We start from the raw sequence: 17715 nt of genomic DNA, 5'->3' as shown, positions 1-17715 counted from the left end.
AGCATGATGCTACCACCCCCATGCTTCACAGTAGGGATGGTGTTTTTTGGATGGAACTCATCATTCGTCTTCCTCCAAACACAGTTAGTGGAATTATGACCAAGAAGTTCCATTTTGGTCTTATCTGACCACAAAACTTTCTCCTATGACTCCTCTGTATCATCCAAATGGTCAATGGTAAACTTAAGACCGGCCATGGCATGTTCTGGTTTAAGCTGGGGAACCTTCCATGCCATGCATGATTTCAAACCATGACGTCTTAGCGTATTACCTCCAGTCACCTTGGAAACGGTGGTCCCAGGTCTTTTCAGGTCATTGACCAGGTCCTGTCGTGTAGTCCTGGGCTGATTCCTCACCTTTCTAAGGACCAATGAGACCCCATGAGGTGATATCTTGCATGGGGCTCCACTCTCATTGAGAATAACTGTCATGTTTAGCGTCTTACATTTTCTAATGATTGCTCCAACAGTGGACCTTTTTTCAATAAGCTGCTTGGCAATTTCTCCGTAGCCCTTTCCAGCCGTGTGGAGTTGTACAATTTTGGCTCTGGTGTCTTTGACAGCTCTTTGGTCTTGGCAATGTTACAAATTTGAGTCTTACTGATTATATGGGGAGGACAGGTGTGTTTATGCAGCTAATGACCTCACACAGGTGCATCTGACTCAGGATAATACATGGACTGGAGGTGGAAATGTAGCTGGTAGACAGGTGTTCAAATACTAATTTGCAGCTGTATCACACAAAGAAATGGCTAAAAAAATCATACATGGTGATTTTTGGATTTTTCTTTTTAGATTTTCTCTCTCACAGTGGACATGCACATACAATGAAAATTTCAGACACCTCCATGATTTCTAAGTTGGAGAACTTGCAATATAGCAGGGTGTTAATATTATTATTTTCTTGTACTTATTTTTCCTTGCTTGACCGTAAATTCCCGTCTGTTGTCAAAATATCCAAGTTGATCATTTAAGTTAATTCCATGTGACAATCTTAATGTGCTTTTTTTTCCTGAAGCTTTATGATTTCAAAATGATACCTTAAAGGTCAAGTGTCGTCAAACGGATGATTTTTGGTATATTATTAATGAAAAACCCACAGTCAATATGGTCCCATGTGTTTTTTCACCACAAAACATGATTTTGACGTATACAGCTTTTTGTAACTCCCGCCATGAAAATCCTTTCGAGGGATTTGTTTTTGAGAAGAAGCAGGAAGTGACATACAGGACAGAGGCGCCCCCTAGTGGACTCGTTTGTTTCCATTAGTTTTACCTCCGGGAAGGTAGCTCGTTGTTCCTTCGTGTTAGCCAAAATGCCGGCTCATTGCATTGCTGGACATTGCTTGAACACTCGGTAGAATGGATTTAGCCTTCATAAGTTTGCAAGAGACATGGTTCATTGTGAAAAATGGATTGCACGGGTGCAGAGGACGAGAGCTTCGTGGGTTCCAAATAACAGGTAGGCAGTAATGCGCCCCGGCTCGACGGTGTTCAACAAATACTACCGGTCTTTGAACATACCTCTAAAAGCAGCACGGCACCGTGGGTTCCAAATAACAGGTAGGTGTGTATACAGCTCCAAAAAAAAAAATAGTTTGGGGCGGACCATGTAATCGGTCTCTCTCATAACGTAACAAAAGATCTGCGTATGAAATGTGTCGATGTGCGCGTCCCCCAGCCAACAATGTCTCGATAGTGTTCATCGAGTACTGCGGCGTCTTTGAACATACCCCTAAAAGCAACATAGCTTGGCTCCACCTCCTCCTTATATGACACCATGGGCGCCGAAACTCAGCCACACCGGCTGAGGCGCTGCATTCGGCAGTCACAGCTTCTGCGCAGGCTGCGCATCGGGCTTTGCTACGGGGGCGACTCTGAGGAACCCAGCGGAGAATGCGTAAATGAGACGCGTGCGCGCAAAAAGGGCCCCGGCTTGACTGTGAATAAAGCAGCACGGCTCGGCTCTGTCATGAGCCACACCGGTCGGCTGCGATGAACCGCGATGGCTCATCTCCGCCGCGGGAGTGGATCAGACAGGATGCGGTTTGGAAGTGATCATCTGAATATGGCTCGAAAAAATAGTGTAATATTGCCCTGAGGGCTCGAAACAATAGTGTAATATTGGCCCGGTAACTTCACTCGGTTGTGTGGTGTTGTCCTTTTCGAAAAGAACTTCGGTGTCAGAAGGGGGGACGGAAAAATGCGAATATCTCTGTTGTTCGGCTTCTGTAATAGCAGGTACTGCGTGTTTTCAACGGCGGAAGTGACAATGACGTCAAGGACAGATGACGCGACTAATATGCCGACCACTCGGATGTCGAGGGACACTCAATTGCACAACTTTGTGCATGGATGACGCGCTCTCCGCTCACTTTTTTTCATATAGACGTGAAGTGAATACTGTTATATGTATTTTTCATTACAATATATATTTTACAATGTTTATTGGGATGACACCCGGGCTTTAAGCATATGTCATCTCTACATTATTATCTGACATATCTGAAGATAGGTTTGTTATGCCATTTAAGATAAGGACAATCCTTTGAATGTTGATATGGGGTTCATATCTTTTACACAACTCTTTACTTACTCTTTGGCCCCTTCTTCTCTGTCAGGTACGAAAAAATTTGATCCCTGCAATCATGTCCGAGCTTACCAGTACTACCAGGAGAGTATGGTTAAACCTCAAGGCTTTGTAGGATTTCCTTGCTCCAATGGGACCAGGTTCACTGCTGTAAGTACAGTATTTCCTCTAAACTCAACTATTTACATATTGAGACATACAGTGTGTGTGTGTGGGGGGGGGGTTGTTTTGGCAGCCACCATTTGTGCAAGTTCTCCCAGTTAAAAAGATGAGAGAGGCCTGTAATTTTTATCATCGGTATACCTTCACCTATAAGAGACAAAACGAAAAAGAAAATTAATTGCAGCCATTATTGTCATGACCAGAACACGGAGTTGGACCCAAATGCACGAGTTGGGAGACGTAGAGGCAGTTCGGGAAACATATTTATTCTGTCCAGTCAGGGATCAGGCAGGCAGTCAACGGGAGCAACAGTAACAAGACTGTCAGGCGTAGGAGGCAGGTCAGTGGGCAGGCAGAAGTCGGTACACGGGAGATCAGGAACGCGATTACGAGAGTGCGGGAACGCAGCATGAAGCAACGATCTGGCAAAAGGCCAGACCGTACATGTGGTTCTATATAAGTGGGATATAGAGACGAGGCACAGGTGTGCGCCTCCACTGATTGCAGCAGGTGCGTGCCGCCTTGGGGACCGGTACAGCCAGCATAGGGACCGGCAGGGCCATGACAATTATCACGGCAGTTTATATCCCACCAGATGCTTACATTAAAGCTGCGCTCTCTCTAATTCTAAATGTGATAAATTAACGATCTGGTCTGATCATCCTCGTTGAGTGACCCCGGTATTTATAGGACCCAGTGGATGGTCTGGTTTTGCCAGATCATCGCAACTCGTATCTCTGATCGTGAACCCGTGTGTACCGACCTCCACCTGTTCTCCGGCCGACCCCGTAAGCCTGACTCCTTTGATACTCCTGCCTTCTCTGATCGATCTTCCGTGTACCAACCCCTGCCTGCCCACGGAGCTGCTCTCTACGTCCGACGTCCTGACTACCGCTGCTGCACTTGACTATCTACCTGTTACCCGACCATGGAACAAATAAACACTTTTCCCAAAATGCCTCTGCATCTCCGGGGTCCTGCATTTGGGTACTCCTCCGTCTCGATGGGTCGTGACAGAACGATTTGGCCAACACAGGACCCAGCAGGAAAGACCCAGGACCGACGCGAGGTAATCCAACTGCCGAGGGACCAAGCCTGTCCTATCCGGGTAGGCTCCCCGATATTGTCCCCTTCTTCCGTGTCACACGCACTGCCTGCATGCCATGAATACGTCCCGAGCACGACCCGCTCAACACCTCATATATTTTTGGACTCCGATTTTTCGGATTATGAGGAGGATTTTGATTTATATGATTGGCTGCCTGACTACGACTCAGATTTCAACTATGAATTTCCTCTCCCTATCTTTAACCCCAGTCAGTTTGTTTCACCTCTCCGTGTTTTCAGCTTCCGAGTGTCTTCGCCTGGTAGGTCCAAGTCCTCGTCCTCCAACCCTTTTTGGGGAACCCGCTTGGCCATTTACCCGGGTCCTCCGCGTGGGGGCCAGAGGAGATGCCCATGCAGGGTACCCCTTGTAACTCCCGCCGCGTGACAATAAAGACACCATCCACGTCCATCCACTCCTCACCGGGAACGGTCAAACCAGCAGACCTGCAGCCGGTGGCAAAGCTTCCAGCCCAGAGTGAGTAGGGGTCGCCAAATCATGAGGTGTTCTGCCACGAAATGCGGGCGGAGATAGAGCGGCAAAGTCCTAAACTGGCGGTCCTCACGGCCCAGGTTTGGCAGGGATTAGAGAATCAGGCGAGCTATGCCGACGTTGCGGTTGCAACGGACCCTCTCCCGAGACACGCCCACGTCGTGGTTTCAACGGACTCGTTGCTGACTCAGGCTCACACGGCAGTTGCAACTGATCCGCTCCCAAAACACGCCCATGTTGCGGTTTCAACTGACTCTCTGCTTACTCTCTTTCACGCTGCAGCGACAACGGACCCGTTACCGAGCAAGGTTAACATTACTGTGGCAACAGACCCATCTCCGCGCCATTCCCACGTTGCGGTGGCAACAGCTCCACTGCAAGTGCACGTTGCGGTCGCCACTGATCCGCTATCGAGCCGAGTTCACGTGGCAGTGGAAACCGATCCGCCGCCTCACGTAGTGGGTGGCGACTGAATCACTGCCGCGTCACACCTGTGTCGCGGTGATGACAGGCATCAGCGCGACCATCGTAGGAGAAGGGTGGAATTGCCGATTGAGGATGAGTCTGCGCCTTCATTGTGCGTGTTCCCAATGAACAAGACCCAAAAGCGATGTGCAGAGGGCTTAATTTCAGAGGCTGGAGTGAATTCAGATCAAGACGAGGTGAACTATTTTCCTCCAGTTAAGAGGGGGAGGACCTTATCTTCCCCGTTGCTCCAGGCTGTCACCAATGATGATCTGTTGATGCCATTCGTGAACAAGCGCCCAGTTCTGTAGTGCCAAGGCGAACACTGAAGGAGCAACAATGCAGCGCTTTGCCGCCTGTGGGAGTTCAGGAGCCACTTTCCAAGCCTCACGTTCCCGTCCAGTTAGTGGCGATGGCTCTGCAGCCGGCTCACGTTGCTGCCAAGGAGGTGGCGACAGCTCCACAGCCGCCTCTCGTCCATGTCCAGGAATACCGGCAGCGACCGGTGTCCGTGGCCGCCCCACGCTCCTGCTTCATCGGCGACCGGTCTACCGTCGTCCCCCATTCCTACTTCGACGGCAACCGGCGGGTGGTCGACCCATGCTCCTGTCTCGTCGGCGATAGATATTCTTCCGTCTCCCGTTCCTGTCCCGACAGCGACAGGTCTACGGCCTCCTCACACCCCAGTCCCGATGGCTGCCAACTCCCTCTCCTGCTTCAATTGCGACCAGTCCACGGCCATCTGAGGGCCATGCCACAACGGCCACCGAGCTTAAGCCACTTCCCGACCTCGCCTCGGCAGCGACTGATCCCTGGCTGTCTCACGAGGAAGCCTCAGCGGCGACCGCTCTCTGGCTTCCTCATGGCCTAGTTCCACTGGTGACCGATCCATGACTGCCTCGTGACTGAGCCTCGGCGGCGACCAATCCCCGGTCGCCTCGCAACCACGGCTTGGGAGGTCTTCGTCCGTAGCAGTTGCATGCTGTTGTCTGGTTCCTGCTTCGCCGTTGGGTTCCTCCCCAAGGACGTCCACCCAAATCACCCCGTGGGGATCCTGGTGCTTGGTGTCTGGGAAGTCCTCCTAACCTGTTCAGCCGGACGCCTCACTTCTGGTGGCTTGGATGGCATCCGGAGTCCTGCATTTGGGTCCTCCTCTGTCTCGATGGGTCGTGACAATGGATGGAGAGGATGTTGTATTCTGGAGATGATGGATTTCTGTCAGATGCCCCACAAAAGTCACAAATCATTGCAGCTGAAAAAACTGAAAGAGGAGAAGTGAATTGCTCTTTACTGTGCATTTATAGTAGCTGCTACTCTTTGAGGAAGGCTGACCCTGAGTGACAGTCATGCTGGAACATAAAATGGCCATTCACATAGAAGTATAAAATTCCCAAAAATATCATGGTATGGTTTTGGACAAAAGAAGTACTATCCAAACTTTCATTAAATAAATCGCTAGATACTTTTTATTCATTTAATTCAATTGAGAACCCCCATTTAAAAAGTGCCTTCAGGATACAAGAAAGAATTTGGCATTAGTGGAAGGGTGGTATATTCATGGCAGCGTGTTTATGGAGCCGCCACCTGTTGCAGCAATGTGACACCGATATGACCGTGAACAATTTATTTGCTTTTAGGAGTTGATTCAGCGAGATTGGATTTTTGGTGCAACAGAGGGGAAATATAAACAGGCTTCCATCTTGTCTTCTATTGAGACAAGTTGTATCTGCAGCTGTTGGCGATAATGAGAGTTTATCCTGGCTTTAGACACGTCTTGATCAAAGCCAGCATTGTGTTTGGTCCATGTTATTCCTGCAGCCGGATATACTGCCCACAAATCCAGTTGGTTCCCACAAATTTACTATACATACACTTTATGGACAAAAAATGCATCAGTAAGTGTTTGATAGACCACTCTTATGCAGTATACCAAGATATTTTGGCCAGGCCTTTTGTTTTCCACTTTGCGGGAAAGGCAATTCTCTGCTCTATGACTGTACCATGTTCAATATGGCACTATATAATGAGTTTGGTTACAAAGATCCTAACCAGCCCAGCTCTCAACCCCATCAGACATCTTTGAGATGAGCTACAACATCTAGATTGAGAGACCACATGCCTTTGCATCCACATAAAAATGTGCACTGACTTCACTCACATCAATGTTCCTCTTTTAGATGAAAAGACAAAAATTCAACAGATGCACACAAAATTGTTGCAGAAGCTCTAGCGCCCTCTTATCTTGCCTCACTATACCTTTTATCTTTACAGGGAAAATGTTTCCCGTGCGCTGATGATAAATGTCCTCTGATGGGTCTCTATGCCGACAGGTTCCCTATGACCAATATTACCTCACAGCCAAAGTACTTCCTGAGCACAGGCAGTTCTGAACCCTTTGGACGTAAGTACCCTCTTTATTCTACATTATATTACCATTATAAAAATGTATTATGATCTTACATCCTATAGATACATTTACAAACTTGAATGAGAACCATTACGGGTTTTAACACAGAAGCTCCCTATAAAAGTATCCAGTTTATTTGGAACCACTTCAACAGCCCCAATAATTAACTTTTTTAATACCACTGATATACTGTCATTGACATACTGATTATGATTATCATGGTAATGACAATTACGACAATTATTCTAAGGTGTGCAGGCATCACCCTGGCTTTATTTTCATATATATAATGTAAAGGGTGTTTCCGGAAAACGTGCAATACACCAAACTATAGAAACAGTTCGTAAAGCCTTTCAATGTCAGCTCTAACAGGAACAGAGACAGGTGAGTGGCTTATCAATTCAATTTAAAGTTCAGATAGAAGAGTCTCTGTAAGTTTGGAGAGCTTTTGGAGTCCCAAACAGGTATGACTCAAAAAACTCCAGAATTCACAGGTAGCAAGACAGGGATACTCACTCTCCAATGTCATTACAGCAGACCACTCCATGACTCTTGTGAAAGACTGCCAGAAAGCAGCAATTGCTAAAGGAAAACTCGTGATCGGGGACAGAATCTTTAGGTTATCAGGAGAATGAGCCAGGAAGGTCAGAGGCAGGCAGGGTCACCAATAGGTGATTTGTCCAAGTTCAAGTGTAAACAGCAATCTGGCAATGTGTGAGTAAGAGCTGGAGAGACTTAAATGGTGGTTTCACCTGTGTGGGCAGGTAAGGAGAGTGACTAGAGAGGTGGGAGTGGTTGAGCTGTCGGAGTAGTGGTGGGGTAAGTCTCTGCTCCTCTCAGCTACAGTGTACCTTAGGAAGCAGTTGGAATGAGAATGGAGCTCACCTGTCTCAGCTTTGACCAAGAGGGAGTTTTCTAGGAGACACTGCAGTACAAATTGTAAATGGTGAAGAAAAGGATATTATCCAAAAGACAAACACATAACAGTTCAGCATGTCCTTCATCACGTCATTGACAAAGTCTTGGAACACTGCAGGGGCACTGGTAACTCCCAAGGGCTTCACCAGGTACTTGTAATGTCCAACTTCATCACACTATCCAGTGTGGATGGAAGAATATTCAACACTAGTTAATCTTTTACGGAGTCAGCCAGGCCATGAAGAAAAGCGTGGTTGAGGGTCGATGAATTCCTGTCCCTCTGACCAGGTTTACTGTGGAAGTCAGAGGTTGTCTGCGACTTTTGTACCTCTGATGCATGTTAAGTAAGCATCATGCAAGATCATAACAGAAACAGGTGGAGGTATGAAGTGGTAGAGAATGACTGGAATGCGGCGTAGGTATGAGTTCATCTCTCCTACTTGGCGGTTCCTTAGAGTTCCTTCCTTTCAGATGGTTGATGCTAATAGCTATATTTGCTTCTTTGGAGGTAAATGTGTGTAGTTTCAAGTAGAATAACAAGGATCACTTCATCAAAAAAGGAACCCAAGGCTTGGGATAACCTGTATAATCTTTCCAGAATCCCCACTGAGTCAACCAGTACATGGAGTACCCGTGTTCTTAGACAGAGAAGATGCAGGAGAAGGAGCCGGAACAACTGGCCCATTGAAAACGGCCTCTGGCTGCTGCACCTGGTTTGCTAGCACCTCTCCTTGGGCATGAGCTGATCATCTTGCGACAGTGATAGCAGTGGCAGCCAGCACCTCTTTGGAGGATGGTGTGTCAAAAGAATTTAAGGTGGAGGCATCCGCGCTGAGCCCCTTCCTGTTTACGGTAGTAATGGATAGGCTGACAGATGAGGTTAGACTGGAATCCCCTTGGACTATGATGTTTGCAGATGATATTGTGATCTGCAGTGAAAGCAGAGAGCAGGCAGAGAAACAATTAGAAACACGGGGCATGCACTGGAAAGGAGAGGAATGAAGATTAGCCGAAGTGAAACAGAATATATGTGCATGAATGTGAGGGGCAGAGGAGGAGGAATGAAGCTCCAGGGAGAAGAGATAGCGAGGGTTGATGACTCCAAATACTTGGGGTCAACAATACAGAGCAATGGAGAGTGTGGTAAAGAAGTGATGAAATGGGTCCAAGCGGGGTGGAACTGTTGGCGGAAGGTGTCTGGTGTTCTATGTGACAGAAGAGTCTCCGCTCGGATGATTGGCAAAGTTCATAAAACAGTGGTGAGGCCAGCCATGATGTACGGATGAGAGACGGTGGCACTGAAGAAACAACAGGAAGCAAAACTAGATGCAGCAGAAATGAAAATGCTGAGGTTCTCGTTTGGAGTGAGCAGGTTGGATAGGATTAGAAATGAGCTCATGAGAGGAACAGCCAAAGTTGGATGTTTTGGAGACAAGGTTCGAGAGAGCAGACTTATATGGTTTGGACATGTTCAGAGGCGAGAGAGTGAGTATATTGGCGGAAGGGTCCTGAGGATGGAGCTGCCAGGCAAACGAGGAAGAGGAAGACCAAAAAAAAGGTTGATGGATGTTGTGAGGGAAGACATGAGGATAGTGGGTGTTAGAGAGGAGGATGCATGAGATAGGCTTGGAAGGAAGAAGATGACACGCTGTGGGGGCCCCTAACGGGACAAGCTGAAAGGAAAATCAGAAGAAATACAGTGACAGGCAATTCAATTCAAAGTTCAGATGAAGACTGTGCAGTTTTGGAAGGGGTTCTTCCCAGATGAGCAGAGTGACTGTTGAGATGGGAGTGGCTGACTGGCAGTGATACTGTGGTGCGATGCGATAAAAAACACTACGAGAGCACACAGGGGATCCATGGTGCAAAACTGAGGCACAGATATGTGCCTTTCCAAGTAATGTGCAATCAATTGAATTTTAACACACCCTCCAACCGAAGATATTGAGACTACTGGATACACTAACTGGAGATTGATGTGTGAAGCTGATTATGTAAATATTTTTGGGCAACATTACAGAAAGGTGTGAATGCTACTGAATGCACTTTTATTTTAACTTATCTGACTCTTGAAGGTTAGAAGTTTAGAAGGATAGAAGAGCTATTTTCAAGCAATGGTGTGTAACAAATGTGTGTGTAAATTCACATCCAAGACAAAATTATTAGTTAAATGATCAATGATACAGAATAGGGTTGGAACGGTGGTGCAGCTGTAAAGTGTTGCCCTCACAGTTCTGAGGTCCAGGCTTCAATCCTGGGCTGCCTGTGTGGAGTTTGCATGTTCTCCCCGTGCCTGCGTGGGTTTTCTCCAGGGATCCGGGCACTCTGGTTTCCTCCCACATCCACAAAACATCCATCCATCCATTTTCTTAGCCGCCTTTCCTCACAAGGGTCACAGGAGTGCTGGAGCCTATCCCAGCTGTCAATGGGCAGAAGGCGGGGTACACCCTGAACTGGTTGCCAGCCAATCGCAGGGCACATAGAGACAAACAGGCACAGTCCCAATCACACTTGGGGGGAATTTAGAGAGTTCAATTAAATGTTGCATGGTTTCGGGATATATGAGGAAACCGGAGTGCCAAAGAAAACCCACAGATGCACGGGGAGATCATGCAAACTCCACACAAGGAGAGCCGGGATTGAACGCAGGTCCTCAGAACTGTGAGGCCAACGTTTTCCAGCTGCACCACCCTTCTGCCCATCCCAAAAACATGTCTTTGTGTGACTGTTGTCTGTCTCCATGTGCCCTGCGATTGGCTGGCAATGAGTATAGGGTGTACCCCAGCCTCCTGTCTGTTGACACCTGTGATATGCTCCAGCACTCCCACTTTTGAGGATAAGTGGCTAAGAAAATGGATGGATGGATGGATGGATGGATGGATGGATGGATGGATGGATGGATGGATGGATGGATGGATGGAAATGATTCAGAATAGGTAACGTGTGGAATTACTACACAGTATTCTTTCTTTACTTGTTTGAATGATTTGTTCATCACAAAGGTTTTCAAGTCTTTAGAAAAGTGTAAACTAGCTTTAAGATAACGTGAAAGTCTCACAGAAAATGAACTACTGAAATCATGTAATCTTTTTTTTTGTGTTAGTTTACAGCTGCAGTGTAAAGGTAAGCTTGGATGGCCCAAGCTGGTCTAACCCAGGCTTCATGTTTGTGGCTCTAGCTGGAGAAAAGGACTCAACAAAAGAATACCAACTTCATGTGTAAGGCATTTAAAATGCTCTCAGAGGTTTCATTTCTGGTGAACGGATACTTTCTTGGATCTCTTTTCTGTCACTTAAAGATGTAGGATTTCATTAAATCAGTCGGTGCACTCGCAGTTGTGTTATTTTCAATGTAGCATGTAGCGTGAAGCAGGCTGTCTGTAGATACTCAGTATTGTCATGGTCCAGTCTAGAGACTGGAGAATACCTTTGAAAACATTCAGAACAATCAATCAAATGAGATATTTCCCCATGCTTGAACATGGTTTGATGACGCTAAAGGATAAAGGATCTCAGCACTAATACTTAATCAGCAAGTTAATTTTTGCTTAACAAAGGTGAGATGTCCATTCCACAACATCGGTCAACTTTTGATGTATATGTATTAAACGAATTGAAAAAAGAGGGAAAAATAACAAATCATTACCATTCCATGGACATTTCAAATGTGTCCTTTCATAAGACATAGTCTCTCCATCGTGTCCTGGGTCATCCTCAGTGTCTCTTTCCGGTGGGACATGCCCGGAACACCTCACCAGTGAGGCGTCCAGGAGGTATCCGAATCAGATGCCCCAGCCACCTCATCTGGCTTCTCTCAATGCGGAGGAGTAGCGCCTCAAAACTGAGCTCCTCACGGATGACTGAGCTTCTCACCCAATCTCTCAGGGAGAGCATGGACACCCTGCGAAGGAAACTCATTTCAGGTACTTGTATCCAGGATTGTGTTCTTTCTGTCACAACCCACAGCTCATGCCCATAGGTGAGGGCAGGAACGTAGATCGACTGGTAAATTGAGAGCTTCACCTTTTGACTTAACTCCCTCTTTACCACAATGGACCAGTACAAAGTCCACATCTCTGCAGATGCTGCACCAATCCATCTGTCGATCTCCCGCTCCATTCTTCGCTCACTCATGAACAAGACCCCAAGATACTTGAACTCCTCCACTTGGGGAAGGATCTCATTCCCACCCTGGAGAGGGCACGCCACCCCTTTCTGACTGAGGACCATAGTGTCGGATTTGGAGGTGCGGATTCTCATTCCAGCCGCTTCACACTCGGCTGCGAATCGCTCCAGTCTTCTTCTTCTTCTTTTCCTTTCGGCTTGTCCCGTTAGGGGTCGCCACAGCGTGTCATCTTTTGCCATCTTAGCCTATCTCCTGCATCTTCCTCTCTCACCCCAACTGCCCTCATGTCTTCCCTCACCACAACCATAAACCTTCTCTTTGGTCTTCCTCTCGCTCTTTTGCCTGGGAGCTCCATCCTCAGCATCCTTCTGCCAATATACTCACTCTCTCGCCTCTGAACATGTCAAAACCATCGAAGTCTGCTCTCCCGAATCTTGTCTCCAAAACATCCAGCTTTGGCTGTCCCTCTAATGAGCTCATTTCTAATCCTATCCAACCTGGTCACTCCGAGCGAGAACCTCAACATCTTCATTTCTGCCACCTCCAGTTCAGATTCCTGTTGTTTCTTCAGTGCCACTGTCTCTAATCCGTACATCATGGCCGGCCTCACCATTGTTTTGTAAACTTTGCCCTTCGTCCTAGCAGAGACTCTTCTGTCACATAACACACCAGACACCTTTCGCCAGCTGTTCCAACCTGCTTGGACCCGTTTCTTCACTTCCTGACCACACTCTCCATTGCTCTGTATTGTTGACCCCAAGTATTTGAAGTCCTCCACCCTCGCTATCTCTTCTCCCTGTAGCCTCACTCTTCCCCCTCCACTTTTCTCATTCACGCACATATATTCTGTTTTACTTCGGCTAATCTTCATTCCTCTCCTTTCCAGTGCATGTCTCCATCTTTCTAATTGTTCCTCTGCATGCTCCCTGCTTTCACTGCATATCACAATATCATCTACGAACATCATGGTCCAAGGCTATTCCAGGCTAACCTCATCTGTCAGCCTATCCATTACCACTGCAAACAGGAAGGGGCTCAGAGCTGATCCCTGATGCAGTCCCACCTCCACCTTAAATTCCTCTGTCACACCTAAGGCACACCTCACCATTGTTCTGCTGCCATCATACATGTCCTGTACTATTTTAACATACTTCTCTGCCACACCAGACTTACGCATGCAGTACCACAGTTCCTCTCTTGGTACTCTGTCATAGGCTTTCTCTAGATCCACAAAGACACAATGTAGCTCCTTCTGACCTTCTCTGTACTTTTCCACGAGCATCCTCAAGGCAAATAATGCATCTGTGGTACTCTTTCTAGGCATGAAACCATACTGTTGCTCGCAGATACTTACTTCTGTCCTGAGTCTAGCCTCCACTACTCTTTCCCATAACGTCATTGTGTGGCTCATCAACTTTATTCCTCTATAGTTCCCACGGCTCTGAACATCCCCTTTGTTCTTAAAAATAGGAACTAGAACACTTTTCCTCCATTCTTCAGGCATCTTTTCGCCCGCTAGTATTCTGTTGAATAAGTTGGTCAAAAACTCCACAGCCATCTCTCCAAATTGCTTCCATACCTCTACCGGTATGTCATCAGGACCAACTGCCTTTCCATTTTTCATCCTTTGTAGTGCCTTTTTGACTTCCCCCTTAGTAATCATTTCCACTTCCTGGTCCTTCACTCTTGCCTCTTCAACTCTTCCTTCTCTCTCATTTTCTTCATTCATCAACTTCTCAAAGTATTCTTTCCATCTATTTAGCACACTACCGGCACCAGTCAACACATTTCCATCTCTATCCGTAATCACCCTAACCTTCTGCACATCCTTCCCATCTCTATCCCTGTGTCTGGCCAACCTGTAGAGATCCTTTTCTCCTTCTTTCGTGTCCAACCTGGTGTACATGTCTTCATATGCCTCTTGTTTAGCCTTTGCCACCTCTACCTTTGCCCTACGTCGCATCTCGATGTACTCCTTTCGCGTCTCCTCAGTCCTCTCAGTATCCCACTTCTTCTTCGCTAATCTCTTTCCTTGTATGACTCCCTGTATTTTGGGGTTCCACCACCAAGTCTCCTTCTCCCCTTTCCTACCAGAAGACACACCAAGTACTCTCCTGCCTGTCTCTCTGATCACCTTGGCTGTCGTCGTCCAGTCTTCCGGGAGCTTCGGTTGTCCATCGAGAGCCTGTCTCACCTCTTTCCGGAAGGCCGCACAACATTCTTCCTTTCTCAGCTTCCACCACATGGTTCTCTGCTCTACCTTTGTCTTCTTAATCTTCCTACCCACCACCAGAATCATCCTACATACTACCATCCTATGCTGTCGAGCTACACTCTCCCCTACCACTACTTTACAGTCAGTAACCTCCTTCAGATTACATCGTCTGCACAAAATATAATCTACCTGCGTGGTTCTACCTCCGCTCTTGTACACTGTCTGGGATGCTCAGAACTACTTCATCTAGTTCCTTCCAGAATTTCTCTTTCAACTCTAGGTCACATCCTACCTGTGGTGCATAGCCGCTAACCACATTATACATAACACTCTCAATTTCAAATTTTAGTCTCATCACTCGATCTGATACTCTTTTCACCTCCAAGACATTCTTAGCCAGCTCTTCCTTTAAAATAACCCCTACTCCATTTCTCTTCCCATCTACTCCGTGGTAGAATAATTTAAACCCTGCTCCCAAACTTCTAGCCTTACTACCTTTCCACCTGCTCTCTTGGATGCACAGAATATCAACCTTTCTCCTAATCATCATGTCGACCAACTCCTGAGCTTTTCCTGTCATAGTCCCAACATTCAAAGTCCCTCCACTCAGTTGTAGGCTCTGTGCATTCCTCTTTTTCTTCTGACGCTGGATCCGGTTTCCTCCTCTTCTTTGTCTTCGACCCACAGTAGCTGAATTTCCACCGACGCCCTGCAGTGAGAGCTGGAAATCGTGGATTGATGAAGCCAACAGAACCAAAGAGAAGAGATGCGATGCTGAGGCCACCAAAACGGACACCCTCTACTTCTCGGCTGCGGCTAGAAATTCTGTCCATAAAAGTTATGAACAAAATCGGTGACAAAGGGCAGCCTTGGCGGACTCCAACTCTCAGCAGAAACGAGTCCGACTTATTGCCAGCAATGCAGACCAAACTCTGACAGCAGTCGTACAGGGACTGAACAGTTCATATCCCCATACTCCCGAAGAACCCCCCCATAGGACTCCCCGAGGGACACAGTTGAATGCCTTCTCCAAGTCTGTAAAAAACATGTAGACTGGTTGGGCGAAATCCCTTGCACCCTCGAGGATCCTGCCGAGGGTGTAGAGCTGGTCCACTGTTCCACGGCCAGGACGAAAACCACATTGCTCCTCCTGAATCCGAGACTCCACTTCCCGACAGACCCTCCTCTCCAGTACCCTTGAGTAGACCTTACCATGGAGGCTGAGGAGTGGGATCCCTCTATATTTAGAACACACCCACTGGTCACCCTTCTTGAAAAGGGGGACCACCACCCCAGTCTGCCAATCCAGAGGCACTGTCCACGCGATGTTGCAGAGGCATGTCAACCATGGCAGCCCCACAACATCCATAGCAACTAGGAACTACGGGCGAATCTCATCCACCGTCGGGTCTCATCCACCGTCGGGGCCCTGCCACCAAGGAGCTTTTTAACAACCTCAGTAACCTCAACCCCAGTGATAGAAGAGCCCGACTCAGAGCACCTAGACTCAGCTTCCTCGTCGGAAGGGATGTTGGTGGAATTGACGAGGTCTTCGAAGTATTCTCCCCACCGACTTACAACATCTCGAGTTGAGGTCAGCAGCGCCCAGTCCCCACTATACACAGTGTTGATGGTGCAGTGCTTCCCCTTCCTGAGACGCCGGATGGTGGACCAGAATTTCCTCGAAATCGTTCTGAAGTCATTCTCCATGGCCTCACCGAACTCCTCCCATGCCTGGGTTTTTGCCTCGATGACCACCGAAGCTGCATTCTGCTTGGCCAGCTGGTACCTATCAGCTGCCTCGGGAGTCCCACAGGCCAGAAATGCCCGATAGAACTCCTTTTTCAGCTTGACAGCATCCCTCACTGTTGGAGTCCACCAACGTGTTCGTGGGTTGCTCCCACGACAGGCACTGGCCACAGTTCCAGTCGTCTGCCTCAGCAATGGAGGCATGGAACATCGTTCACTTGGACTCAATGTCCCCCACCTCCTCCAGGACGTGGGCAAAGGTCTTTCGGAGGTGGGAGTTGAAATTCCTTCTGACAGGGAAATCTGCCAGCCGTTGCCAGCAGACCCTCACAATACGTTTCGGCCTGCCACGTCGGACTGGCATCTACCCCCACCATTGGATCCAACTCACCACCAGGTGGTGATCAGTTGACAGCTCCGCCCCTCTCTTCACCCGAGTGTTCAAAACATAACGTCGAAAGTCCGATGACACAACCACAAAGTCGATCATCGAACTGCAACCTGGTGTCTGTGGACATGTGAACACCCTTATGCCTGAACATTGTGTTGGTTATGGACAGTCCGTGATGACCACAGAAGTCCAGTAACAGAACACCACTTGAGTTTGGATTGGGGGAGCCGTTCTTCCCAATCACGCCCTTCCAGGTCTCACTTTTATTGCCCACGTGGGGATTGAAGTCCCCCAGCTGAATGATGGAGTCACCAGAGGGGGCACTCTCCAGCACTCCCTCTAAGGACACCAAAAACAGTGGGTACTCTGTACTGGTGATTGGTGCGTAAGCACAAACAACAGTCAGGACCCGACCCTTACCTGCAGGCGGAGGAGGCTACCATCTTATCCACCAGGTATAAACCCCAACGTACTGGCCCCGAGCTGGGGGTCAATAAGTATACCCACACTTACTCGGTGTCTCTCCCCGTGGGCAACTCCAGAGTGAAACAGAGTCCAACCCCTCTCAAGAGGAGTGGCACCAGAGCCCAAACGGTCCTTACAGGCGAGTCCGACTAGAACTTGTCGGAACTTCTCGACCTCACGCACCAACTCGGGCTCCATCCATGTCAAAGAGGTGACATTCCTCTATGGCCCCTTTCACAGGTGGTGAGCCAATGGGAAGGTGGGACCCATGTTACCCATGTTACACTTTCAGGCTGTGCTCAGCCGAGCCTCATGGGTGCAGGCACGGCCACCAGGTGCTTGTCTTCAAAAACAACTTCCAGGTCTGGCTCCAAAGGGGGGCCCCGGTGACCCGCGTCAGGGCAAGGGAAACCAAGATCTGATGTTTATACTCGTCATAGAAGTTTTGGAGTTTTGGAGTCGTACTTTGTAAATGTCTGACATTTTTATCAAGATCACAATATATACATCCCCATTGTCTTTTTGCATACTGCGCGCCCTCTTTGGGAACTTTGGGTGACTCAAAGATCAGAATTTGTTGTGAAAAATGTCCCTGTGCCTTCAAAACAAAACCAATGTAAAAAAAAAAAAAAT

The 17715-nt window shown here is 47.8% G+C and overlaps 1 protein-coding gene across 3 annotated transcripts in view; it reads left to right on the top strand.

The window, feature by feature from the left end:
- LOC133510175 (inactive pancreatic lipase-related protein 1-like) overlaps nt 1–17715 on the top strand; it is a 50483-nt gene that overhangs the window by 15360 nt on the left and 17408 nt on the right. For all 3 annotated transcript variants that reach the window (XM_061837936.1, XM_061837934.1, XM_061837935.1), the window contains exons 9-11: nt 2620–2738; nt 7084–7213; nt 11241–11355. In XM_061837936.1, coding sequence (XP_061693920.1) covers nt 2620–2738; nt 7084–7213; nt 11241–11355 — 364 coding nt within the window. The remainder of the gene's footprint in view (nt 1–2619; nt 2739–7083; nt 7214–11240; nt 11356–17715) is intronic.

The sequence above is a fragment of the Syngnathoides biaculeatus genome, chromosome 12 (genome assembly GCF_019802595.1).
Source record: "Syngnathoides biaculeatus isolate LvHL_M chromosome 12, ASM1980259v1, whole genome shotgun sequence".
Taxonomy (NCBI): Eukaryota; Metazoa; Chordata; class Actinopteri; order Syngnathiformes; family Syngnathidae; genus Syngnathoides; species Syngnathoides biaculeatus.
This window is presented reverse-complemented; position numbering and strand designations above follow the sequence as displayed.